The sequence below is a fragment of the Stigmatopora argus genome, chromosome 9, assembly GCF_051989625.1.
Source record: "Stigmatopora argus isolate UIUO_Sarg chromosome 9, RoL_Sarg_1.0, whole genome shotgun sequence".
In the NCBI taxonomy this organism is placed as follows: domain Eukaryota; kingdom Metazoa; phylum Chordata; class Actinopteri; order Syngnathiformes; family Syngnathidae; genus Stigmatopora; species Stigmatopora argus.
In genome coordinates, this window is record NC_135395.1 from 9,832,411 (window position 1) to 9,858,359 (window position 25,949).

The window sequence follows — 25,949 nt, forward strand, 5'->3', positions numbered from 1 at the left end:
TCTGAGTCTACATCTCCTTCAATAAGCCTTCCCCTTATTGTAAATTCGTCTTCTGTTAAGCATATATAAATTGACAACGATGGAAGCATAAAAATAGAAATATGTACATATATTTACAAGATTAGATGTAATTGTTACTCCACAAAACATTGTAAATCACAAATATTATGAAATAATCTTGCTCCGTGAAACATTCTCAATCACAAATAATCCGAAATAATGTTGACTAATAAATCCCACGGAAAGCACTATGGGAAGGAAAAAGCATTATTTCCGACGGTCCTTGAACAGCTCATGCGCTATCAAACTCTCGCAACCAGCAACCAGCAAAGAGAAAGGGCAGAGAAGACAAGATGGCGGACTGAGTGGGTTGCACTGTGCTCAAGCGGTTGCGACCCTTTCAACTTAGCCGGGTAGCTTTTGAGGACTGAAATGTCCAGATAGAGAAAGGTTATCGTCCGCGAGCGTAACTGTATTGGCTTGTCAATCTTCGGTCGGTGTCGACCTTGTCTTTTTCTTTCTTTCCAGCGACGGTCCTCGCGAATGTGCTAGCATTTAGCCACCTAGGTTTCTTGACTGGCTGTTCGTACAAGGCCGTGCGATATTTCGGAGTTCCATCGACTTCTACGTTTTTACTAGCACGTCACACAGTGTTCTTAAAGGAATTCGTATTGTAACGAAGATCTTTTGTGGATGCTGGCATATATTTTTGTCCCTATACCCCGATTTGCGCATTACGTTGGCCACTTCTCCCTGTTTAGCTCCAATTAGTCCATTTTGAGCCAACACCAACGGGAAAAGGATTACATTTATGTTTCGTGGACCATTTGATTAGAACATAACCCCGAATTTCCTGAAGCAAATCGTCTTCTGGTGGACATTATGGCGAGCAGCAGTGGCTCTAAAGCCGAATTTATTGTCGGTGGGAAGTACAAGCTTGTGCGGAAAATTGGATCGGGGTCTTTCGGCGACATTTACTTGGCCATCAACGTCACGAATGGAGAGGTAATGATTCGTAATTTTTCAGTAGGAACTACTAACGTAGCCTTCAAGTTTGTCAACGTCAAATTATTTGCTCAATCATCGGCGGTGACTCGGTTCTAGAAAGCACCACCTATGTGCTTTAGGATTCAAGTACGGAAATTGTTGTTGTCAAATTAAACTAAGATACGAAGATTTACTGTCACCTGTCTTAATTTTAGGAGGTAGCGGTGAAATTGGAGTCACAAAAAGCCCGACACCCACAGTTGTTATACGAAAGTAAGCTGTACAAGATCCTACAAGGTGGTGTCGGAATCCCACACATACGGTAAGGAGAGTTTTCTTTTTAGATAAATATTTGCTCTTGTATATGCTAAGTCCAGAAACAAGGAAACAAGGTTGTTGCTGCAAGACCTGTCGTTTGCCAAACGTAAATTGCTAGTGTACTCCATTAAATATGAGTTGAATTGAATGATTTTATAAGTGACAAAGGTGGTTGTCAGTAAAATGTTTGTTTAATCGTGAAGAACAGCTGTTCGGTGCGAGGAAAAGCTGATACGTGTGGAAATGGCCGCTCCTCTTTTGTTGTGCTCGCTCTCAACAAAATGGCGGCGGAACTCAGCAGGAAAAACAACAGCCAGAGCGGATTGCGAAGTGCTTTTATTCAGTGTTTAGAGACTGGTTAACGTCGTCAATCACACGGTGTTTTTTATATTTGATTGCAATGGTCCTCGAGCGTGACACAAAGGGCCACTCGACACTTCCTGGCTATTCGCTTCGGGGCATTCTAAGTTGCCTCTGCAAATGTAAGAGCCATCCATTTTATCTCTTACCTGCCCGAGTTGTAGCCTATTCACTAAATAAAAGTTACTTGTTTACCTGAAATGATCATTCTGGGTTATGGGTATGTGAATGTTCTGAATTCACTTGTGAAACACCTGTTTCTTTATACATTTCTTTGCAAGTACTAGAATTGAGTTAGACAAATGTTTGTTGTCGCCATGACAAGTCTCTTAATTGAATAATTTTGAATATTGTTTTAATAAAGGCGAGGTGTCCATATATGGAGATGTCATATTTTACAATTTATTAACTTTTGGTACATGTTATGACTTATGTGATGTCTACATAAGAGAAGATGGTCTTGGGTCCTCACTAACTTTGTTGTTCTTAGTAATGAGGATGCCTACTAAAATAGCTACACCTGTCAATCTTGGATAGATTAGAATTAAACCGGTTGCTTTATACTAAGTATGTTCATGTGCCCAACCCACAAAGCCTGTTTTTTTTCTTTTGTCATAGTACTTTTTATGCGATGATTAATTATTAGAGTAGAATTGTGGAATTCATTGTGTTTTCAAATATGGTATAGAGTGATGGATATCCGAAAATGAGGGAAATGATGAGAAAATCTGACAATATATAGTGGTGGCTCCATCACTTACATATTTAGCACTGTATCATTTCTGGAGTACATTCTTCTGTAGTCGTAGTAGAGTAGTAGTAGCTACTACTGCAAGTAGTAATTAGCGCAACTTTACTAGAGCTCTTCATTGTTGGTGTCATTGCAAGTGTTAGTCACTTGGTGTTATAGATTCCAATTTTCTCTCAAGCCCATTTCTGATGGGTGGCCATAGTTTATAACTAGTATAACTAGTTTATAGCTTGAAGTGACCTAGTGTATTGAGAAGTGATTATCACATCGGTTAATGTGGGAAGTTTCTTTTTCAGCATGTATTGATTACTGGTAATTGATTCCCAATAACACTTTGTACTAATTTGTATTTGTTCGTCCTAAATGTTATTTGACTAACTCTAAACACTCTTTAATAGCCTGTAAAACTGGGTTACTAAAGTCTCCCTTCTGTAATGATGGTAACGCACCCTGTAGTGAATAAAATAGTCTTTCATTTGATGTCCTAGAGAAATGAAGGATTTGTTTGGAATTCTGATAGAATACTGCTTTTCATTTACCAAAAACACTGAAAAGTCACGTTGCCACCAACCAGGGGCACGGAGAAAGAAATGTAGAATGGCATAATTACACACCGTCGGCCTGGAAATCTCTATGGAAACCTGGCACTCTGAACAAACATCAACTGTGAGAATGCCTTTCACATACACGCACACACCAGAATGACTGCGCTCGCTCCAACTTTCATTAGGCAGGGCATTTGATGCGGAAGGGTGTTTTTGATCAGTCAAATCGGCTCTTTGTCAGCAAGGCTAGTTGGCAAATTTTCTTGGGGTGCAGAGTTTCAATTAGCTAATTGGCAAGAATGCCAGTGGACTGCATCAACTTTAGCATTTGAATTCTTAATGTCATTGAGCAAAAGTCTCGTCGGCAATGCAGTTTCACATTGGACGTGGTTGAAAATAAAATCAAGCAAACCTAACAAATCTTATCCTCATTAGGTGGTATGGCCAAGAAAAAGACTACAATGTCCTAGTCATGGACCTGCTTGGCCCCAGCCTTGAGGACTTGTTCAACTTCTGCTCACGACGCTTCACCATGAAGACAGTCCTTATGCTTGCAGACCAGGTAGCTAATGCTCAAATCATTCATACGCGGCTCCCAAAATCTTAGTTACATTACATGTGTTGAGCTAGAATTTGCTAAATTCAGTTAATCGCAGTCATTTTCATTAAAGACAACTTGTTCTACAGTTGCAGCCATTTTAAATCATTTGTCTCCCTGGGGCTCACAAACTATTGTTGTATGGTCGAAGGTGACTCCGTGTTCAAAATTGAGTTTTTTTGTATAATCAAGAGTGTATAGATTTGGCATGAGCTATTAACCATTGTGTGTACCAGAGTATTAAACTAAGAGTAGACCATTAAGTTGAATGTCAAAATATATCAATTATTGAAGGAAGTGTAATGATTCCATACCCTTTGTGATTGTTTTGGTTCCTGTTTTTAGATGATCAGCAGAATTGAATTTGTACACACAAAGAACTTCATCCACAGAGATATCAAACCAGACAACTTTCTCATGGGCATCGGCCGACATTGTAATAAGGTAAGACATGCGAGTAAATTTCTTGCTAAGACCAAAGTGGTGAAACTGCATGAGAGTTGCAGTCCGAAATGCAACATATTTAAGCTTGACTTGAGAACTCTGCATTAATTGGCTTCTGGCTATTTTGTCATGATAAAAAAAAACTAAATTTTCACATACGCAAATATTTTTTTCATATATACCTAACTTTTTGTGAATTCACACCGAGACCTTTTTTTGGCCCTCGTTTTTTGTTTTGTTTCTCGTCACAATAAATGCTATGCATAGTCCTGCTATCTTAAGCGGGACAAAATTGGTCCTTTTTGTCTTCAAGAAAATGACTATCAGGATGCAGGAAAGTTCAGGTGATGTGATTGTTAATATAAACAATACTTGAGGGTGTATATGTACCCTGTGATGATGCTTCATCAGCCGGTGATTAGCTACATTGAAGGTATGAAAGGAGTACACCTGGAACCCTTTTTTATACAACACCTTTATGCTGCTCTTGATTTTTATTCTTGTTTGCCAATCTTTTTTTTGCAATTTTTAAATGGAATGAGATGCATAATGCTCATTCTGACAAAAAAAATGAAGATGGCTATCTACCAAGCTCATGAAGGCATATATTGGAGTAAGTAAATGTTAAGATTCAACCATCAGAGCTTTTTGCCAATAGGAATTAGCAAGGCTTTGTGGTTTGTTTCTCTGTAATTCCACACAACCTTCTTGCACTATTAACATGCTTTCTTCACTACAGACTACACTGCCTAGTTTATTGTTCATTCACCATAGATGCCACAACTCAATAATTCAGTCTATTAAAGAGTCCACTGGTTCATCTGGTGAAAATGTATTTTTTTTGCTTTAATTTTATTACAAATCCCTTTGAGGCTTTGGTGTTCAACAGATGAATCACCAAGCAAGGACTTGAGGAAAAAAGTAATCACTAACCTTTTTGAAACTAAATGGTTTCTTTGGTCTTGTTAAAAGCTGCTACTTTAATTTAAACTTATGAGGCTGCCTCAGGTTCAACTGCATGTCAGTGATAGGTTACTAGTGCTACTTTTATGTGTACGTACTTTTTTTAGACAATGCATCTTGCAGATGATGGCACATTCAATGTTGCTGTGATATGATAGACATTCTATTCAAAGGCTACAAATAATGGCTTCCATAACTTCTACAAGTCTTTGTGTCCAGAAGATGTTTTTGATTTTGTTTTTCTAAACGTAGCTACATTTATGTGCATGTTTGTTTTCCTTTTAAACAGCCGTCTTTCTCTTTGCGAACAACCTTGTTGCCACAGCAACAGCATTTGGAGAAATCTCAAAAACATGTTTTAGTACAATGGAGGACCTGAATTTGTAGTCTTTGGTTTTCTTGGAATGTCTTTTTTTATCGCTTGTCAAAAGCTATTGCTAATGCAGCCATGACTCTTGTTGCTCACATGCTGCTTGTATTTTAATTTTTAAATATTATTGTTATATATTTTTTAAATCATTTTATTTAGTTATATTAGAGGAGCAAATTGTTTAGGAATGCCACAGTATTAGATGTACTGCAGATCCTTAAACAATGAAAGAAATATAGTCTTAAATTGACATGTTGAATCCAGTTTTCAAAAGTTGCAATCACAATGAATACAGTAGGTTATTGAACCTAGCATTATTTACACTCTTAAATATATATTTTTTAACTCGTCCCCAACAAGACAGAAGCAATATGGTGTCTAACCTGAACCTGGATTTTGCCAGCTTTTTAACTAAACAGTCGTGTTGACAAAAGGAGGAAAATCAGCAAGACTCATGACTTTGCAGCTCTTTTTCCAAGAAGTGTTTTTTTTCCCCTCTTCATTGTTGTAAGAAGAAAGCTGATTAAACAAAGTGATGTCACTTCCTAATTCTATATTTCAAAGTGGTCCTCTTCTGGACATGTCATGTGGCTGGGCGTTTCATTGAGCAATGGTTGGACCGCACTGTCTTGAGACTCCTTGACGTACCTTCCTCTTTATGATATGCTAGGTCTTCTCTGAAAGAGACGATGTCTGGATGTGAACCGGAATATGCCATTTTGTTTTGACAGTTCCTTTCCTGAAGTTTTAAGCTGCCCATGCCAGACTCATGCAACCCCATACCCGCACCGATGCAGGCTTCTTAATTGTGTGCTGACGACAACTTGGGTTTTCTTTGTCCTCTTTAGTTCGGATGGCGTAGGGGCCTCCAGTATTGTACTTGGCCATACTCAATTTTAAATGACCCCCCCAGCCCAGAGGAAATGCCTGTGCTTCCGAGTCCTGTTTAGAAATGGCTTCTTCTTTCCACTGTAGTGTATAGCATGCAACAGCGTATGGAATCGTGGATTGTGTTCACCAGCAATGGTTGCTGGAAGTATTTCTTAGCCCATTCTGATTTCATCTACAGTAACCTTTGCGTTTTGTGGTGCTGAACATCATGGGCATCCAGTTTAGTTTTTCAATAGTAATTGGTCTTCCAGGCGTTTTTATATATCCAATTGACTATTCCGGCCAGCTACCTATCCCGATATTTTTTTTTAGATTTGTTTACACCGCAAGATTTAAAATCAACATGTTCCCCTTTAAAATGCTACATGTTCTCAGTCTAAACTCTTGATCTCTCCTTTGCTCCTTTTTGAATAGAATATTGTGATTTGACACTCCCGCCATTGCATTCGGTTTATTTTATTTTTTACAGACTTTGTATACGCGCTCTGATTTTGGAAAGCGGTTTGACACTGACTGAAAGCTAAAGCTAAATACACACGAATGCAGTAAAGTCTCGCTTCGCTCTGTTCCGTAGCCTTCCACTTGCTTTCACGAGTGATTTAGTGATTTGTTGCGGCCCGTAATCCCCGTAATCAAATGCCACCCTGTTTGCATCCGTTCTGGCCTTTTTTCTACACCGTTAATCTTTCCATGGTTGTCGTGACAGAAGAAACTCACACAAGTGAGTCTTCTTGACTGATGACCAGATTGATCATTTACATACCGAGAATACACCCAAAAAGGAGCCCGTGTTTGCGCGGGGCAACCTTAATTGTACAATAGGCGCTCCCTCTGTTGTACAGAACCAAACGGTATCAAATGAAGTGGTGGGTACAACGAGAAGTGCCTGTTGTACTCTTGCTAACTGTGACTGAAGGTGGATAGAGGCTGTGTAATTTTTGACCCATGCCCCTCTACTGTCTGCCCTAGTGTTTAGACTCGTCAGTGGGGAAGAGGAAAAGAAGCTTGGCGGTTAGCTCTTCTCAGGACCCATCTTTCTCAGGATTAAACCAGGTGTGACCTTTATTGCAACACCAGCTGCCTCACAACAGCAGTTGTCGCTTCGCAATTAGAATCAACTATGCAGGCACAGTGAATCACCATTAGTGTTCATCTTGCACCAATTATACTTGACTGCACTGCCCAGCGTGCACTTTCCCATCAGAAGAGGAGGATAAACCTTTCGGCATAATCATCCAGCTATTGATTGTCTCGGCCCACTCTTCTCTTAAATGTAAAGGCAACTCCTGTTTATTTGGCCCCAGAGTCAATCCACTATTATACACTGATGTCAAAACTGGGATGGTTGAAGAGTTAGGTAAAATGCAAGCATGTTTTTTCTTCAAGAAATGATGGGGTGAGATATAACAACCTTGAAAAAAGAATTTGAAAATTGCCAAACTAATTGGGAGGTCCAAGCTTCAAAGTGTTTTATTTAAATTGTCTTGTCTTGTGGTGGTTGAACAGCCAACGTAATGAACTGCAGCAGCAAATGTTCACCGAATCTCACAATTTTCCGAATACTTGAGTTCAACTCAAGTCACACTTGGGAAGTATGGATATGTTCATACCTCCGTCTGTATCTTGTTTTAATCTTTAACGAAACTCACATGTGAGTGAGTCCAGTGCTTTAGCCTGATTAGCGGCACACATCCAGAATTGCGACACCCTTCTGGCAGAAGTTCCAAACTCCTATTGTCATCCAGTCAGAGTGCATTTGGTAGAAAACAAGGGTTTGTTCTTATGTTTTCGGCTTGTGGAGCAAAATGATGTTTTTTGAGAAAAACGCAGTAACTTCAGCACGGCCTGTCTCAACTGTCAAACTTTACTTTCCAATTATAAGCTAAAAAAAATCGTGCAAGCAAACACCGACAATTTGCTGGTCCGTCAGGTACATTGTTGTTTCAGATCGTGACAAGCCTAGCGTAGCTCAGTATAGAGTAGTTGTCTTCCAATACAAAGGTTGTGGGTTCGATCCCTTGCCGTGGTGACTGTCAAAGTCCCTTGGAACAAGATACTGTAGCCCATATTGCTCCTGATGTTGTGTCATCACGTAGGGCACCCAAGTGACCGTGTCCAAGCACTTTGAGTGCATTCAAGTGAAACTCACGATTTTTTTGTAGTTTAGTTTGTGGATCCAAAGAAGTGTCAAAATCAGCAAGACCTTTTCAAGATGACTTGGTTTCATTGTGGTCTTTCTTTTTGGTACCATTTTCTATACACTACTATTACCTTGGTTAATAGGTGTGATCTGAACTTGCCATTACAGTAAGCTATAGTTCATTTGGGACATAAAATGTGGACATTATTTCAGTGAGGTCCACTCAGATATTTTAGTGGTCACATTGCAGCAAACAGTTGCTTTCTTGGCAGCAACTTTCACTCTAATCAACCTTAAAGAATTTGGGGCTTTTATATTTGAGGAGGTATTTCAGTGCATGTCATTAAAAGCTCATTAGAAACTTGATATACACCATGTTTCTTTTAAATGGTGAAGGGTCCTAGTTTTTGGAAACACGCTATCGCTACAAGGTTACAGGCAAAACCCCTTTTTATTTCCATCTCAACTTTAAACACCTGGCTTGAAGGTTTAGCGTACCTTTTTGTGTTTTTTTTCTGCATGACTTTCTTAATATACATTGTGCTGTGCCAAATCACGATCCATACCCTCTCAGGAAAAATAGGTACGACCGACAATACATTGAAATCTGGCAATGATTGCCCCAAATGACTTGCTGAACTAGTGGGATGCTTTACCATAAACCACGAAGAAATTGGACACCAATACCCATATGCTCGAGGGATTCAAACTTGAGCCATTTAGGAAAATTGGCTGCATAGGAAAGTATCCTGCAGATTTCGTGAAAGTGCCATCAATTACATGATCAAAACTGAACTCCAGGAATTATACAAACTATACTTCAGGTAACTTGGTTTTCAGTGTCATTCTATCTTTATACTTTGTCAAGTGCATTCTAACAACCCCACACATCTTAGGATTTTGATGTAATATAGGATGAGAGTGGATCATGATGAATCCAAGTGCATCTTGGAACTTACAAGGCAAGCTTTCGAGGACATTTTTATACATCAACAGTGAAAAATGCATTTTGATGTTAAAATACATGTGGACCTAATGCTGTGCATTGTCAATTCCTGACAGTTCCTGGAATTTCAATATAAATACCAATCACTCTGTGTTTTCGTTTTTTTCTGCCTCCACATAGTTGTTCCTTATTGACTTTGGATTGGCGAAGAAGTACAGAGACAACCGAACACGACAGCACATCCCCTACAGAGAAGACAAGAACCTGACCGGCACGGCACGTTATGCCTCCATCAATGCTCACCTGGGCATTGAACAAAGGTTTGTTCAAACGGCAGCTCTTTGAAAATGGCTTTGACACACCAGTTTTACATGTTGCATTAAAGAAATGTACCTGTTTTAAAACATGCTTCTTTTATACTAAAGTAAAATTGTTGTTTTCAGTCGCCGTGATGACATGGAGTCGCTAGGTTATGTGCTGATGTACTTCAACAGAACCAGCCTGCCCTGGCAAGGACTGAAGGTATGAAACTAACTGGATTACACCCAATGCATTGAATAATTTTGGTCTGTTTCCCAAAGGAGCACCGTAGTTTGTTTTTTGAGTAAACTATTATGTAGTGCAAACTTGGCGTTGATTAAAATGGTTGACTAAGGTCAAATTGATTTACAACTCAATGATCTGGCTGGTTGCCTTAACACAATAGACCCTAAATACACAGTGGAAAAAAATGGTTTTCAAATAGTTTTTATTCAGAACTAGTATGCGTGACATACTTTATCACTCTAAACTTTGCTTAACAGGCAGCCACCAAAAAGCAGAAGTATGAGAAAATCTCAGAGAAGAAAATGTCTACCCCAGTGGAAATCCTCTGTAAGGTAAGAGTATATCAAAGGTACAACCGCCGAACAATATTGGAACCATCTTATTTTCTGGACTGTTAAGTCACACCGTTTTCATAATTTGTTCGCTCTGCCGCTCATACTCAGGTGCTACGTACGTTTGTTTGTTTTGTTTGTCGTTGACGTGCAAAAGAGACCGGGTGGGTGCCCTCGAGGACCAGATTTGGTGACACCTGCTGTTGGACAACTTGTAAATGAAGCCGTGAGCTATTGCGTATTATGCAAAGCCACTGCAGATAAGCTAGCGGGAATGTCTGTGAGCCGAGTATTATCCAAATGGGCGGGTTTAAGACTATGTGGAGTCTTTGAAAAAGATAAACTGACAAACGAGCTGCCATAATGCTTTAGGTAGCAAGCTAAAGGAAGCAACGGTATAACTGTGCAACACAGCTGACCGGGAGGGACAATGCTTTCGACACAGAGTTTTGCAGCAATATGATTTATTTATTTTGCGCGTGTGTCATACTAGTGACTACTACTTGCCAAAGACACTCGGCGGATGACGTGCATTTTCTCCCGAAATGTGGCCAGTAGTCCCGTTAAACTTGAGAGTGACTTGGAATCCAGAAAAAAATAGATGATATCTTGTTTTAACACCAGGATAACTTGGAGTATTTATTTGTTTGCAGAGTTTTCCAGCAGAATTTTCCATGTATCTGAACTATTGCCGTGGCCTACGCTTTGAGGAGGCTCCAGACTACATGTATCTGCGCCAACTCTTCCGCATTCTCTTTAGGTATTGGGCTTTAATATTTCAAGTGGTTGTACATGGCAATGGAATTTTGAACATGAAATTTCATGGTATGTTTTAGGACTTTGAACCACCAGTATGACTACACATTCGACTGGACCATGCTGAAACAGAAAGCAGCGCAGCAGGGCGCCGCCGCCGGGGGCCAAGGCCAACAGGCACAAACCCCCACAGGCAAGCAAACTGACAAACCCAAGCCTAACATGAAAGGTTAGTAGCAAACAGCCAAGCGACGTTTTTTTCTAGACCAATTGCTCCTTGTCTCAGTATTGTATGGAGGCCTCCACTATTTGCATCCTTCAAGTCATACACTACAAGCCCAGTGCTCCTCGAATCTCCAAATTGGGAACATGGCAAAGCTCAAATATTCCTTTTGGAGGAGGCACTTTTTGAAACAGAGCCACAAGTCAAAGGAATGAGATGGTGATACAATTGGTCTGTCTTTCCATAGCAAAGACGTCGTTGGGGAATTTGACTACTAACTGTCGCCTTGATATGATGTTCCTCTGTTGGGGCTGAACAATGGGCACCCCCATTCGCTCTCTCTGTTACTGTTGCCTAACTCATTCTGATGACTTGACTCTTGACTATCTATATTCTTTAGTTTTAGTTTTACAATCATTTTCTTATTTGTCATGATCAACACAACATAAAAATGAGGGGACGGCTGCGTCGGTATTGCTACTCCTGAACTGGTGATAAAAGTAGTCCAATGCTGTCACTGACCAGTAATGACATTTGAATAGAGTGCCATTCGAGTTCGAGACATTTTAACAATCCTCGATTTCACATAGAAAAACTGATAGCATTTTTGCCCCGTTTCTGGTATGGTGCCGACCCAAGCGGTAACTCCATTCACATACACCTGTACGTACATAGATTAGTTGCAGCCGAACAATCCATTTGAATGGAAAAGGCCTCTTGGTGTTAGTCTGCAAGAGAAATGAATTGGAATGCACCTATCGGGAATGGATTTTTAGCAGCTACGACGACCTGATTCAAAACCTCCGCTACTGGCTTCTGTGACTTCATCGGAGAATTCCGCTTTGTCCGAAATCTCAACAGGTACGTTTACAGTCGGGGAAATCTGGTTTGTTTAGCTTACTATTACCCAAATGTCAAATGCATATTACTTGATCTTTTTTTTTTCATGTTGATTGTATTTGGAATAACAAAAAATCATGTACTTGGATTTAGTGTTCAAAGCTTGCATCCCATGGTCAATGTAAATAGTAAAAAAGGAAGAAAATGGCGTCTATACACTATATATGGAATGTAAATAACAGTAAAGAATAAAAATGGTGCCTATACATTTATACTCTAAGCAGGCCTTAAAAAAATCCAAGCTATTATGTAGATTTCACCGTTGTTTTTATCATGGCGACCCATATATTTTTCTTCTGTTGCAGGATGAGAGCATCAAGCAGTTCCTGAAGTCATAATGATAGAGAATAAAACTAAAAGGCTCAATAGTGTGAAACTTTGAATCTCACGATGCACATGATAAAGCTGGTGTCTTGAGCTTTGTGATGTGGAGAAAGTGGGAAAACCTTGTTGTGAACTGATATAATAATGTATTCCAAGTTTATTGTTTGCAATGAACATTTGCACCTAAAATGTTAAGGCTACAGTATATCACCTTAATTGACATTTGTAAGCATTCCAGAAATATCTAGACAGGTTGGAAAAATAAAGTTGAAGGTACCGAGGCATGGTCTTCACTTGCTTTGTTTGTAAGACCGTGTGGTGTGTGCTTTGTACTCATTTGAAGAGAAACAATAGCGATCTGCTTGCCCTCTGTCTCCTGTTTGTTTTCCAGTGCAGGAAATTTCTACAGGAAAATGACTAACACCGGCCTTTTCTTTTTTGGCAAAGTGCCACTAATGTCTTTCCTTGAATGTAGCGTGCGTGTATTTGACCAGGAGTTTTGTGTTTGTCCACAGGTTTCTGAGTCGTCTCCACAGAAGATGCGCAGAAATGTTGGCGAGCGGGACGATCGGGGCTGGCTTTTCCGGACAAGCGACAAAGAAAGTCTGTGTCCCCCTTCCATCTGTCTATGTCATGGAAATATATAGATTGGCACACATCTGATGTGTTCTCTATATATTTATGTGTATATAATGAAACTCCAATCTGAAAGAAAAGAAAGGATGGGAGTCAAAGGTTCTTTGGATGTGGAGGTTGTAGTTCCTTGCCCTAACCCGACGTACCTTCTCATCTCTCTCTTTCTCCCTGTGTGTCTTCCTTCACGCTTCCTTTTTTTGTAAGGTTTTGTTTGGAAACAGAATTAAAAACTTTAGTCAGTTCTTGCTTTTTTTTTTCTTACTGCGGGAACGTCTAAAATCATCTCTTCCCTATCTCGCTACTTAATCATGTCACCTTCGCCTCGTTTAATAACGTAAACCCGAGAACTGCTCCCTTTTTTGTTTCCGATGAGATACATGAAAAAACCTTGAACCCTTATTTACCGAAAGGTGGCTGGTTGGATTTTTATTTTATTTTAATTTTTTTCCCCCTCCTTCTGGTGGTTAGGAGATTGCCTGACTTTATAAGCAAGCTGAAGGCAACGGTCTGTTGTAGATTGATACTCTGGCTCGCTCCCTCTGTTTAGAGCTATGACTTATGATTAAATCTGTTGTAAAACCCATGGTCTTCTCCAGAAATACCAATAAAAATGTTAAACAACACTGACTTTTCTGTCGTTTTAGGTTTTACATGCAAAGGAAAATTTGTGCTTGGGATGACAGGTGAGATCTTTATTTATTTTTTAAGTCGAGGTGTGGCAGTTCCAATTCCCTGACATGTTCCATCATGACTGGGTGCTATCAAGAATTCTTTTTATGCCCTATTTGAAATTTAAATGCAGATGTTAAAACTTGTTGGATTGAACTTGTGGGGACAACGTAAGTACATTGGTATCAATTGTGTAATCGAAGTCTGCATCGTAGTGTGAAAAGAATGACAAATGTTTGAGGCTTTAGTGACTACCTGCTTAACCAGTAAGACTTGCACAATTAGATTGCATGGGCGAGGTACTTGAATAGGAAACATGGTTGTTGCAAGTAATATACCTGTTATGTATTTTTTAACAATGTTTGAGTACAATGTAGTTTGGCGCAAAATCAAACTTGTATTTGTTGGAAAGAAAAGCTCAGGAATTTCATTTTGAGTCTTGCCATCAATGAAAACCCCAAAATTAAAAGTAAATGTGGTAAATGCAGACTGATTTTGGTCTTGACGCAACGTTTTGAGTGACTCCCAAAGGTTTGGTCTAATCTCTTTTGGTATATTCTGTCAAGATCTGCACTTTTTTAGCTCAGTCTTGGTCTATAAAACCAATGTGAGAAGACATTCCCAATCTGTTGAATGAGTGTCATTTCCAAGAATGTTGTGGATCAACTTAAGATGGGCGTGGCAAGGTGAAAACATGGAACTTTTAGTTCCGAATCTTTAATATTTAAGAATGGAAAAAAAACAAGGGCCTCACATCCAAATCCGAGTGAATGTTGCTCACACACTTCTTCCCAAGAAACCAGTTTAATAAGATGTGGAGTGAGTCAGCGAAATTGCTCTTGACACACCCGCAAGGTGTCAATGTACATGTTTCAACATCGACACGAATGCACGGAAACCGGATTTTATGGGCCACTCCTTACAGGCGTGTGTAGCCTTGGGACTTGTCTACACACACTTCTTGCCACATCATGCTACACGCACACACACAAGTACTACTCTGAGGTACACGGCCTTACTGGAAATAATTGAACTTTTCATATTACATTTTCATTTTGGCTGGGATGTGCTCCAGCACCCCCGCGACCCCTTGTGGGGGTAACTGGAATGAAAAAATGAATGAATACACATCTGTGAGGGGAGTATGTATCACGTGATCACTTTCTCATGATCAGAAACAGCTAAAACGAGATGAAATGCTTTTTTTTTCATTGGCTGCCATTGACGCCGGTAGATGTTCACGATTGGCTTTGGGTTCGTCCTTTTCCTGGTCGAATTTACTAACTGACAATGAGATGTTTTTTTTTAAATGTGTTTTACTACCTCCTATTTGGGTGTGTATAAAAGCAGTTAAGATATTTGCCATTTTTCTTTGTGTGCTTGTCATGACAATAAAGCTGAGTCAGCAGATAAACAAGGCCGCGTGAATCCGTCCAAACGCGACCCCTTGTGGATGAAAGTAAACGTTTTTTTTTTTTTAAATCAACCCTTTTTACAGGGGCAAAACATTAGTTGATAAAATCTACTAAAAACTGACATCCACATAAGTGAACATCCAATTTTGGCTCCAATTCCAGGTTACAAAAACAAAGCAGCAAACTAGTTAGAACCTGAAAAGTCAAAGTTTCAATATTTGTTATCTTGGTTGTTCTGATCCAGGGACGCAATTGCAGTGCCCTTGTGCGTCAAGCCAACCAATCAGGGACAATGCTATGCTATATAGGTTGTACAGATGGGAACTCACACACCTGTTACTCATCCGAGACCAAAGGAAGGTGTACAATGAAGTTCGCAGTGTTGCTCGCTTTTCTGCTGGTCCTTTCGGGTGAGTTAACACCTGTGATTACACTACCTTTTTAATATAATGTTTTGGCCCAATGTTTTTCTACCCATCTGCCTGTGTAGTCCAAAGCCTGAAAATTGGGGTTCAGACCACAGATCCTGAGCCACACGGTCAAAATGGACTGGTGGAGGTAAGTGTCCCCTCCCCCCAAAATGAAATGATCACATTCTAAAAGCGCTCAAAACGTCCATTGCCGGTGTTCCTACTACCAACGGCTTCGCCCGACCTAAACAAACCCCGCTCATCAAGCGATACATTGATCTTGGACTCTTCAAATGCGTGCCATTAATGATATGCTTTAATCCGGCACCCTTTGGCGAGTTGTGGTAACTTGAGGCTGAGCGAATTGGAGTATTTTAAAAGTGCTTAGCCACGATTTATCAATTACGACAATGTTTTAACACAAATGCCACGCTGTACAAATAAAGTTGAACTGTAGATATGAAGTTATGCAACATACACCAAGAAGAATAAAGGAATTCATGGGTAGATCTTTTTTACTCGACTTGTTATTGGTATTTGTACAAAATTTGCAATAAATATATCTTAAAGTTTAATAAGATACTGCGTATTACACTTTTGTTTCCAGCCGGCCTGCGAAATCTATGCTAGTGGATTTTGCACCAAGCAATTGTTTCCAGTGTGTGGCAGTGATGGACGTACATACTCCAATCTGTGTGTTCTTTGCCAGGAAAATAGGCATGTAGTATCCGCTCTCAATCTCGTGTTCTTTTTATCGTGTTGATTGTTGTTGTTTTTGGTACCAACAGAGCCAAAGGGAAGAAGGTGAAGGTGGCAAGCAAGGGTCCCTGCAAGGCCTAACGGAATGGGGCTTCTTATCCATGGCGGCCACCTTTCCTCAACTTTCTCTGTGTAAACATAGTGGAGTGTGTTAGAACACCACATGCTAGTCTAGAGTAAAATAAAGGCAATGATCTCAAAGAATAAAGGGTTGTTTGTTTTTGTTTTTATTTTACTTAAGAATTTTTGCAAATATTTTCTTCTCAGAGTTATAGGGTTACAAGTGAAAATAATGACTTTCCCGCCTCATCTTATAAAAATGACTATATATTTTTGAAAATAAATGACAACACTGGAGAAGAAAGCAGTTGAGGTCAAAGGTCATAGGTCATTAGGTCATATGGACTGGTGTAACAAGAGTGGTGAGTTATTGTGTACCCTTCTGTAGTTGATATGTTTTAAGTTATTTTAAAGTTGTTTTATTTAACTGTCTTATAGATGGTGGCCTGGTGAGTGAGAGGTTAGCGCATTGGCTTCAGAGTTCTGTGTTCAAATCCAGGTTAGTCCACTCAGTGTAGAGTTTGCATGATGTTCTTCCCGGGCCTGTGTGGGTTTTCTCTTGGTTTCGTCTTACATTCCAAAAACATGCATGGTAGCCTGATTGGACACTAAATTGCACCTAGGTATGAGTGTGAGTGTGAATGATTGTCTGTCTCCTCGTGCCCTGCGATTGGCTGGCCACCGATTCAGGCTCGGAGTCAGCTGGGATAGGCCCCAGCACCCCCCGCGAACCTAGTCAGGATAAAGTGGTTCAGAAAATGAATGAATGACACTTTGAAAGGCTTTTTTTCTCCAGTCATTTGCAAATATTTTTCCTCTTCTGCGCACCTGAGAAATTTATATATTTACCTGTATAATTATTATACTAGCAGCTGTTATCAGCATATAGTGAATAATTCCTACTTTTTGCTTTTTTCCGCTGTGAGTTCTTAGTCAATTTTTGGGGAGTTTGGTTCTGACATTTTTTGGGGGGGAGCGGAAACTTACAGTCAGAATTCTTTTTACCTGCCTTACCTGACTGTCTTGTTGAAAGAAAAAGTGCTTGGGGATAAGATTTATTTTTAAAAAATGTACAAAGCTAGTGGATCCCATTAGAGCAGACTAATTAAGTATACATACTTCTTTTTAATTAACCCTAGTGTGAGAAAACCCACAGGAGAACATACAAAGTCCATACATTAAGGGGCCCGCCTTTGATCGAACCCTCGACCCCAGAACTGCGTATCAGACGCGTTAACCACTGTTTCACCGGGCCGCCCCATGTACATATTTTTCCTCTCCAATGTGTATTTTTTCGGCGTCCGGTCCGGGTGGCGCCGACTTGAGTTGATTGGACCATTTGCGTCATTTGCAAAGACAAGTCGAGATAAAGTCAAAAGATATTTTGATGTGCCGGATCTGAACAAAGCTCAACTGTCTCCCCAAGGTCAACGTGGAGATATTGTCCGAGGTCTTTTTCCTATATAGCCTTTGTCACTTATTTATTAGACCTTGATTTTTTTGTCATCACGCAGCTTTAACAACTACATGGTCGCTGCCTAGGATAAGAATACCGGTGATGAAATGGCCACCGCGCAGTCCAGGTGGCTTCATAAAGAGGAATGTGCGAGTTAGAAACCCGTCTTAGATAAGAATTGGACAGCATTCCTATAGATTTACTTGAATAACTTGTTTCCATAGATGAAGTTATGCCGATTTGGGGGGGAAATTATGAGCCCAAAATGTTGAAAATAAACATATTTTGGCCTTAAATAGGATTTTTTGGTTTAAAATAATGAGCCTGGGAGCTGCATTTTATTCTGCATAAAATGATAATAGACTTTGATACTTCCAAATCATTGCTTTAATTTTTTAGTCATGATTTGTAAAGAGTGGAATCTGGTTTATACTTTTTTTTTTTTTAGGTTGGAGTCAAATATAAAAAAAATGTTTTAAGGTGACAAATTAAATAATGCAGTGTCTTTATTTCAAGGAGTTGGTTTCACTGATGCATTGTTTTGGAAGAAATAGCTCTGAAATGTTTTTTTTTTTAAAGTTCCCATTATGTTTTGTGCATTTAAAATGAGATTTGTGCTGTTATTTTAATTTTTTTTAAACTGGTCACCATTTCTTAGGAAACTTTCAAAAAATGTAAGAATAGCCTGAAAAGCAAGTTATTCCACCTGCTGGATGCTGAGACTAAATTATTCTCATTTTAAAAACCTATTTTCAAATTACCTGGAAAAAAGTAACAAGCAAAGCAACTAATAATTCATTCATGAAATGATATGAGAAAATCACTCCATTTATTTGCATTGAACTTTTCACTTTTTTATTTCAGAAAAATGAATGGAGACATCTGAATGACCTCCACCACCACCCCACCGTTTTTTTTTGTTTTTTGTTTTTGCTTTGTTTTTTTTTTAAATTGCCTTCTGGCCTTGGACATCCAACCAATCAGAGACGGTGGTGGCCTATTTAAGGGTCAGCGGTGGTCAGTCATTCCACCCGTTTCTCTTCAGACACGAGTTGAAGTCAAACTTATCCGAGAAGAAATGGCGCTGGCAGCGATGCTCTGTCTTCTTCTGGTGTTTTCTGGTAAGTTCTTCCATTTTCAAATTAATATAACATTATTATTATACTTCACGTTTTGAGACATTTGAGGAAATGTATTGCTTTTGTCTGTGCAGTCCAAGTGGGGGCTATGCAACCACCTAGGCCCGTGGAGGTAAGGAATTTTATTCTTCTTTTCATCATAATATAGTCAGTCATATGTGGAATATAACTTGTGTGGCAATATTTAATATAAAAATACAGGCGAATGTTTAATAAGATAACAGAAAATAACAAGGGCAGTTAAAAAAAGCTTGCTTTGAGTGTTTGGAACATGTAAAGATTAGGGTTGAATTAAATGAATTGAAGGTTTTGTAGGCAATTAATCTTGATTAAAAGCATTTTTCATTATTTCAAGGAATTTTAGTGGATGAATGAATTAAGTAGTATAAAGTGGAAGAATGCAGTCGATTGAATTTCAATTCAAATCAGTGTGGGGGGAATTATAAAAGACCTGTGGTGAAATTGTAGAGGTTTTATTTTTTAATATTCAATATTTCAATCTTCAACAGAAAAAAATGTTTTTTTTTCTCATTCTGGTTGAAGAACCAGAAAAATAAATGTTTGCTTCGGAGGCCGAAACCGCCATGATTTCATCCAAAATTTAAATAATTTAGAAAATTGGGCACTATTTGTCAGTTTGGAACTTAATCATAAAACATAAAAAAATCTGTAGTTATTTTTAATATAATTCTGCAGCACCATCTTGAGGACAGAGCGCCTTGGAAAATGAGCAAATTCTGTATTTGTAATTCATTTCCAGTCATATGCCTTTATTGCCATTATACAACTCCATAAAGTGTGTAAAAAAACATAAATAAGTCATTTAAAAACTAATGTCCGGCCGGGCAATGTCAATTCTAAAATATTGCACAATCTAAGATATTGCACATTGTTATTCCACAGAAGGGATTGCGTGTCATGTTAAATATTTCTGAATGTGTTTTATGTTTGGAAAACAATACACTAACTTTTGTCTCCAGAAAACCTGTTGGAGGATTTCAAAACATTGCCCGACGGTATATGACCCAATTTGCGGCAGTGACGGTCGCACGTACTCCAGCGAATGTGTTTTCTGCCAACAACATGGGTACGTATCATTCTCACTTTCCAAAAACCCACACAAACCCACACAATCTCTCTCATCAACTCATACCTGTCAACCTCTGCCGATAACTGCCCTTATAAATGATTATGATTCCCCTTACAAACCCCCCAAAAAAACTTACAAACACCGTACGACTCGTACGGTGTTTGTAAGGTTTTTTGGGGGTTTGTAAGGGGAATCATAATCATTTATAAGGGCAGTTATCGGCAGAGGTTGACAGGTATGTCAACTGAATGTGTGTATCTTGAATTTTTCTAACCAACAGAGTTAATCCCAAAGTGAAGGTGTTATACAAGGGTGAGTGCAAATCCTGCGCTCAGTATGGCCCATTTTGCACAAAGATATTAGATCCGGTCTGCGGCAACGATGGCCACACGTACCCCAACGAATGTGTTTTCTGCCAACAAAATCGGTACGTCTCATTCTCACTTTCACGTTCTACATACAAAGAGACAAAATGAATTTATGAATCTTTTACATTTCTCACCAACAGACTTAATCCCAACGCCAAGGTGTCACACAAGGGCAACTGCAATAACTGTGATGAGTATGGACTATTTTGTCCGAAGTTATACGACCCAGTTTGCGGCAGCGATTGGCGTACTTATGACAACGAGTGCTTTCTCTGCCTGGAAAATAGGCATGTATTGCTTTTTTTGTTTTAGGGCGTATGGCTTATTTCTTCTTAGATTATCATCATTTTTTTTGTCTCAAGTGGGCCAATAGAGTCAAAAACACTAATTAATGTGATTTTTTTTTTGCTCTCCAACAGAGTCAATAACAAGAAACTGACAGTGGAACGCAAGGGTGAATGCGACGCCTGCAGTTCGTATGGACAATTTTGCCAGACGAAATACGAACCGGTCTGCGGCAGCGATGGACTTACATACGACAGCGAATGCTTTCTCTGCCAGGAAAATAGGCATGTATCGCTTTAAGTTAAATCCAAAAACAATTGGGATTTAAATAACACTAATAAATATTGGAAAAACAAACAAACCTGGTAAATGAAGAATAAGGGCAGTTATGAACACAGCGTTTTTAACCCTGATTTAGGGGTGTAGGGGTCATGTCTTCCCTTTTTTGTCTTAAGTGGGGAAATAGTATCAATAACACTAATGTGATTTTTTTTTGCTCACCAACAGAATCAATAACAAGAAACTGACGGTGAAACACACGGGTGAATGCGACGCCTGCAGTTCGTATGGACAATTTTGCCAGACGAAATACGAACCAGTCTGCGGCAGCGATGGACTTACATACGACAGCGAGTGCTTTCTCTGCCAGGAAAATAGGCATGTATCGCTTTTTTTTGTCTCTACACATAAGAAATACAAGTTAAATCCAAAAACAATTGGGATTGAAAGAAAACGAATAAATACTGGGAAATAACAAACCTGGAATTGGAACAAAAAGGGCAGTTATGAACACACCTTCGTAAAAAAATGCATTTTTAACCCTGATTTAAAGGCGTAGCAATCATGTCTTTCCTTTTTTGTGTGTCAATAACACTAATTAATGTGATTTTTTTTGCTTACCAACAGACTCAATAACAAGAAACTGATGGTGGAACACAAGGGTGAGTGCGAGCCCGATGATGCCTGCAAGGCGTATGGACAATTTTGCCTGAAGAAATACGACCCGGTCTGCGGCAGCGATGGAGTTACATACGACAACGAGTGCTTTCTCTGCCAGCAAAATAGGCATGTATTTCTCTTTTGTCTCTACGTGTTGACACATAAGAAATACAAAAACAATTGGGATTAAAATAACACTAATAAGTACTGAAAAAAACTGGAATTGGAACAATAAGAGCAGTTATGAACACACCTTAGTAAAAAAAATAACATTTTTAACCCTGATTTAGAGGCGTAGGAGTCATGTCTTCCTTTTTTTGTCTTAAGTGGGGCAATAGTGTCAATAACACTAATTAATGTGATTTTTTTTTTATCACCAACAGAATCCATAACAAGAAACTGATGGTGGAACACAAGGGTGAGTGCGAGCCCGATGATGCCTGCAAGGCGTATGGGCAATTTTGCCTGAAGAAATACGACCCGGTCTGCGGCAGCGATGGAGTTACATACGACAACGAGTGCTTTCTCTGCCAGCAAAATAGGCATGTATTTCTCTTTTGTCTCTACGTGTTGACACATAAGAAATACAAAAACAATTGGGATTAAAATAACACTAATAAGTACTGAAAAAAACTGGAATTGGAACAATAAGAGCAGTTATGAACACACCTTAGTAAAAAAAATAACATTTTTAACCCTGATTTAGAGGCGTAGGAGTCATGTCTTCCTTTTTTTGTCTTAAGTGGGGCAATAGTGTCAGTAACACTAATTAATGTGATTTTTTTTTGCTCACCAACAGAATCCATAACAAGAAACTGATGGTGGAACACAAAGGTGAATGCGACGCCTGCAAATCGTATGCAGGACAATTTTGCCATAAGATATACAAGCCGGTCTGCGGCAGCGATGGAGTTACATACGACAACGAGTGCTTTCTCTGCCTGGAAAATCGGCACGTATCTCTTTTTTTGTCTCTGTGTTGACACACAAGAAATATAAAAACAATTGGGATTAAAATAACAAACCTGGAATTGGAACAATAAGGACAGTTATGAACACACCTTCATAACACAGCGTTTTTAACCCTGATTTAAAGGCGTAGGAGTCATGTCTTCCCTTTTTGTCTTAAGTGGGGCTTAATAGTGTCAATAACACTAATTAATGTAATTTTTTTGCTCACCAACAGAGTCAATAACAAAAAACTGACCGTGGAACACAAGGGTGAGTGCGAGCCTGATGCCTGCAAGTCGTATGGACAATTTTGTCTGAAGAAATACGACCCGGTCTGCGGCAGCGATGGAGTTACATACGACAACGAGTGCTTTCTCTGCCGGGAAAATAGGCACGTATTATTTTTTTGTCTTTACGTGTTGACACATGAGAAATACAAGTTAAATCCAAAAACAATTGGGATTAAAAGAAAACTCATATACTGGAAAAAACAAACCTGGAATTGGAACAATAAGGGCAGTTATGAACACACCTTAGTAAAAAATAGCGTTTTTAACCCTAATTTAAAGGCGTAGGAGTCTTGTCTTCCTTTTTTGTCTTAAGTGGGGCAATAGTGTCAATAACACTGATGTATTTTTTTTTGCTCACCAACAGAGTCCATAACAAGAAACTGATGGTGGAACACAAGGGTGAGTGCAAGACTGATGATGCCTGCAAGTCGTATGGACAATTTTGCCCGGAGATATACGACCCGGTCTGCGCCAGTGATGGACGTACATACGACAACGAGTGCTTTCTCTGCCTGGAAAATAGGCACGTATTATTTTTGTCTTTACGTGTTGACACATGAGAAATACAAGTTAAATCAAAAAACAATTGGGATTAAAATAAATCTAATAAATACTGGAAAAAAACAAACCTGGAATTGTAACAAAAAGGCAGTTATGAACACACCGTTGTAAAACAGCGTTTTTAACCCTGATTTAAAGGTACACGGTCGATTGGTCGCCGGTCTTTTGGTCGCTGGTCTTTTGGTCGCCCGGAAGGTTAATGATAATTACCATTTAAATCGTTGCTCAAATTTCTTAAATACAAACTGCGAATTACTATTTAGTCATACTTAATGCCCTAGTAATTATTAGGCTAAAGAAAAGCTCCAAATTTCCCAGACTTTTATTGTTTTTTGTTGGAGAACTTGTTAAGACCCTGACTGACATAGCTTCTTAAAGGACAATGCATGTACATACAAACTCTTCTACACTCACACGTCGGCACAGTGAAACTGCTCATGTCCACTGTTGGCTTTTATTGATGCGTAGACCGTGTTGTTTTACCTTGTTTTGTCGCCGGTCTTTTGGTCGTCGGTCTTTTGGTCGTCTGTCTTTTGGTCGCCGGTCTTTTGGTCGCCCATTGTCGCGGTCGGGGCGACCAAAAGACCGCGACCAATCGACCGCACACGGAGTTAAAGGCGTGGCAATCATGTCTTCCCTTTTTTGTGTCAATAACACTAATTAATGCGATTTTTTTTTGCTCACCAACAGAGTCCATAACAAGAAATTGACGGTAGAACACAAGGGTGAGTGCAAGTCTGATGCCTGCAAGTCATATGGACTATTTTGCCCGAAGAAATACGACCCGGTCTGCGGCAGCGATGGAGTTACATACGACAACGAGTGTTTTCTCTGCAAGGAAAATAGGCACGTATCGTTTTTTATTTTGTCTCTACATGTTGACACTTAAGAAATACAGGTTAAGTCCAAAAACAATTAAGATCGGAAGAAAACTCTGGAATTGAAACCTGGAATTGGAACAAAAAAGACAATTATGCTTGCAAAATCGGCATGCATCACTTTTTTTGTCTCTACGTGTTGACACATGAGAAATACAAGTTAAATCCAAAAACAATTGGGATTAAAAGAAAACTCATATACTGGAAAAAACAAACCTGGAATTGGAACAAAAAGGGCAGTTATGAACACACCTTTGTAAAACATAGCATTTTTAACCCCGATTTAAAGGCGTAGCAATCATGTCTTCCCTTTTTTGTGTCAATAACACTAATTAATGTGATTTTTTATTTTTTTTGCTCACCAACAGAGTCCATAACAAGAAACTGACAGTGAAACACAAGGGTGAGTGCAACGCCTGCAATTCGTATGGACAATTTTGCCCGGAGATATACGACCCGGTCTGCGCCAGTGATGGACGTACATACGACAACGAGTGTTTTCTCTGCAAGGAAAATAGGCACGTATCATTTTTTTAAATTTTGTCTCTACATGTTGACACAAGAAATACAAGTTAAGTCCAAAAACAATTGAGATCGGAAGAAAACTCTGGAATTGAAACCTGGAATTGGAACAAAAACGACAATTATGAACTGATGACCTTAGGGGGATAGGGGTCATTTCTTCAGGGTCATTTCTTCCTTTATTGACAGAATTTGGGGGGCAATAGTGTCAATTAATGTTGTTTTTCTTTGCTCACCAACAGAGTCCATAACAAGAAACTGAATGTGGAACACACGGGTGAGTGCGAAATATTGATTTGCACCGCGGAATATGATCCGGTCTGTGGCACCGATGGACGTACGTACCCCAATGACTGTGGTCTCCGCAGGCAAAATAGGCACGTATGCTCTCGAAATCTGGCTTTCTGTTTTTACATGCATCCGTAAATAAATATCCTTTTTTTTTTTCATTTCACCAACAGTGGCAATGGGGAGGTGAAGGTGGCATACAAGGGGGAGTGTGCCAAAAATGAGTGTGAGAGGTTTGGAAAATTTTGCCAAAGGGAATGGGCTCCAGTCTGTGGCACCGATGGGCGTACATACCCCAACGAGTGCATTCTCTGCAAGGAAAATAGGCATGTATTACTTTCTCGAAATATCACTTTTTGGTTAGAGAAGCACACGCTCGGATCCCGAAGCCTGATTTTTGTTGTCTTTTTATTCTCTGTTCACCAACAGAAGGCATCAGAAGAAGGTGAAGGTGGCACAAAAGGGTTGGTGTTGATTGCGGCATATCCATTGCTGGTGTGTTCCCTCAAGAGTGTCATTTAATGTGAAAATTGGGCTGATATTCACATGTAGATCACAATAAACGCATTGTTCCAAATTATGAATGGAGAATTTTGAGTTGTCTTTTTTTGCAAACATTAACTTTCCTTCTACTTTCCACTACTAGTTATAAACAGGTTTAGTTTTTAAGTTTCCAAGGTTATGAAAAACATTAAGGAATGAAACTCATTGACAGCTTCTGTTTGTTTTGTGGCATTTATATAATAAATAATGCATATATACAATTCATTATTCATCTTTTGTCATACATGGAATTAAAAAAAAGTACAAATACATACTTAAATACTTGAGAAACTACA

The 25,949-nt window shown here is 39.2% G+C and overlaps 2 protein-coding genes and 1 long non-coding RNA gene across 7 annotated transcripts; all 3 read left to right on the plus strand.

Annotated features, from left to right (window-relative positions):
* Positions 1–299: 299 nt before the first annotated feature.
* csnk1a1 (casein kinase 1, alpha 1) lies at positions 300–13,653 on the plus strand. Of its 4 annotated transcripts, none has more exons than XM_077608876.1 (11): positions 300–1,005; positions 1,203–1,309; positions 3,397–3,523; positions 3,905–4,003; positions 7,197–7,280; positions 9,494–9,633; positions 9,757–9,835; positions 10,117–10,191; positions 10,845–10,951; positions 11,028–11,140; positions 12,910–13,653. In XM_077608876.1, exons 1-11 carry the CDS (start codon positions 883–885, stop codon positions 12,915–12,917), a joined length of 1,062 nt encoding a protein of 353 aa, XP_077465002.1. In that variant the 5' UTR covers positions 300–882; the 3' UTR covers positions 12,918–13,653. The 4 variants fall into 4 exon arrangements, with proteins under 4 accessions (XP_077465002.1, XP_077465001.1, XP_077465000.1 ...); XM_077608874.1 differs by having other exon boundaries at positions 301–1,005; positions 11,028–11,176; XM_077608875.1 differs by lacking the exon at positions 12,910–13,653 and having other exon boundaries at positions 11,028–11,181.
* Positions 11,183–12,675, plus strand: LOC144082060 (uncharacterized). Its single transcript, XR_013303129.1, has 2 exons — positions 11,183–12,031; positions 12,376–12,675. It is a non-coding gene; the product is annotated as an uncharacterized LOC144082060 (long non-coding RNA).
* Positions 13,654–16,724: 3,071 nt separating the features above from the next.
* LOC144082058 (agrin-like) lies at positions 16,725–25,694 on the plus strand. Of its 2 annotated transcripts, XM_077608871.1 has the most exons (18): positions 16,725–16,842; positions 18,664–18,920; positions 19,013–19,050; positions 19,919–20,025; positions 20,309–20,455; positions 20,537–20,683; positions 20,816–20,965; positions 21,189–21,338; positions 21,588–21,746; positions 22,004–22,162; positions 22,420–22,572; positions 22,807–22,962; positions 23,226–23,384; positions 24,113–24,268; positions 24,669–24,818; positions 25,065–25,199; positions 25,284–25,436; positions 25,540–25,694. In XM_077608871.1, the coding sequence occupies exons 2-18, from the start codon at positions 18,686–18,688 to the stop codon at positions 25,583–25,585; spliced, it is 2,400 nt and encodes a 799-aa protein (XP_077464997.1). In that variant the 5' UTR covers positions 16,725–16,842; positions 18,664–18,685; the 3' UTR covers positions 25,586–25,694. The 2 variants fall into 2 exon arrangements, with proteins under 2 accessions (XP_077464997.1, XP_077464998.1); XM_077608872.1 differs by lacking the exon at positions 22,807–22,962.
* The last annotated feature ends 255 nt before the right edge of the window (positions 25,695–25,949 follow it).

Coding starts and splice junctions, on each gene's coding strand:
- LOC144082058 (XM_077608871.1), top strand. CDS start 18,686: ATGACCTCCACCACCACCCCACCGTTTTTTTTTGTTTTTTGTTTTTGC. Junction 25,200..25,283: donor GGTCTCCGCAGGCAAAATAG/GCACGTATGCTC, acceptor TTTCACCAACAG/TGGCAATGGGGAGGTGAAGG. Junction 25,437..25,539: donor ATTCTCTGCAAGGAAAATAG/GCATGTATTACT, acceptor GTTCACCAACAG/AAGGCATCAGAAGAAGGTGA.
- csnk1a1 (XM_077608874.1), top strand. CDS start 883: ATGGCGAGCAGCAGTGGCTCTAAAGCCGAATTTATTGTCGGTGGGAAG. Junction 3,524..3,904: donor TCCTTATGCTTGCAGACCAG/GTAGCTAATGCT, acceptor TCCTGTTTTTAG/ATGATCAGCAGAATTGAATT. Junction 9,634..9,756: donor CACCTGGGCATTGAACAAAG/GTTTGTTCAAAC, acceptor TGTTGTTTTCAG/TCGCCGTGATGACATGGAGT.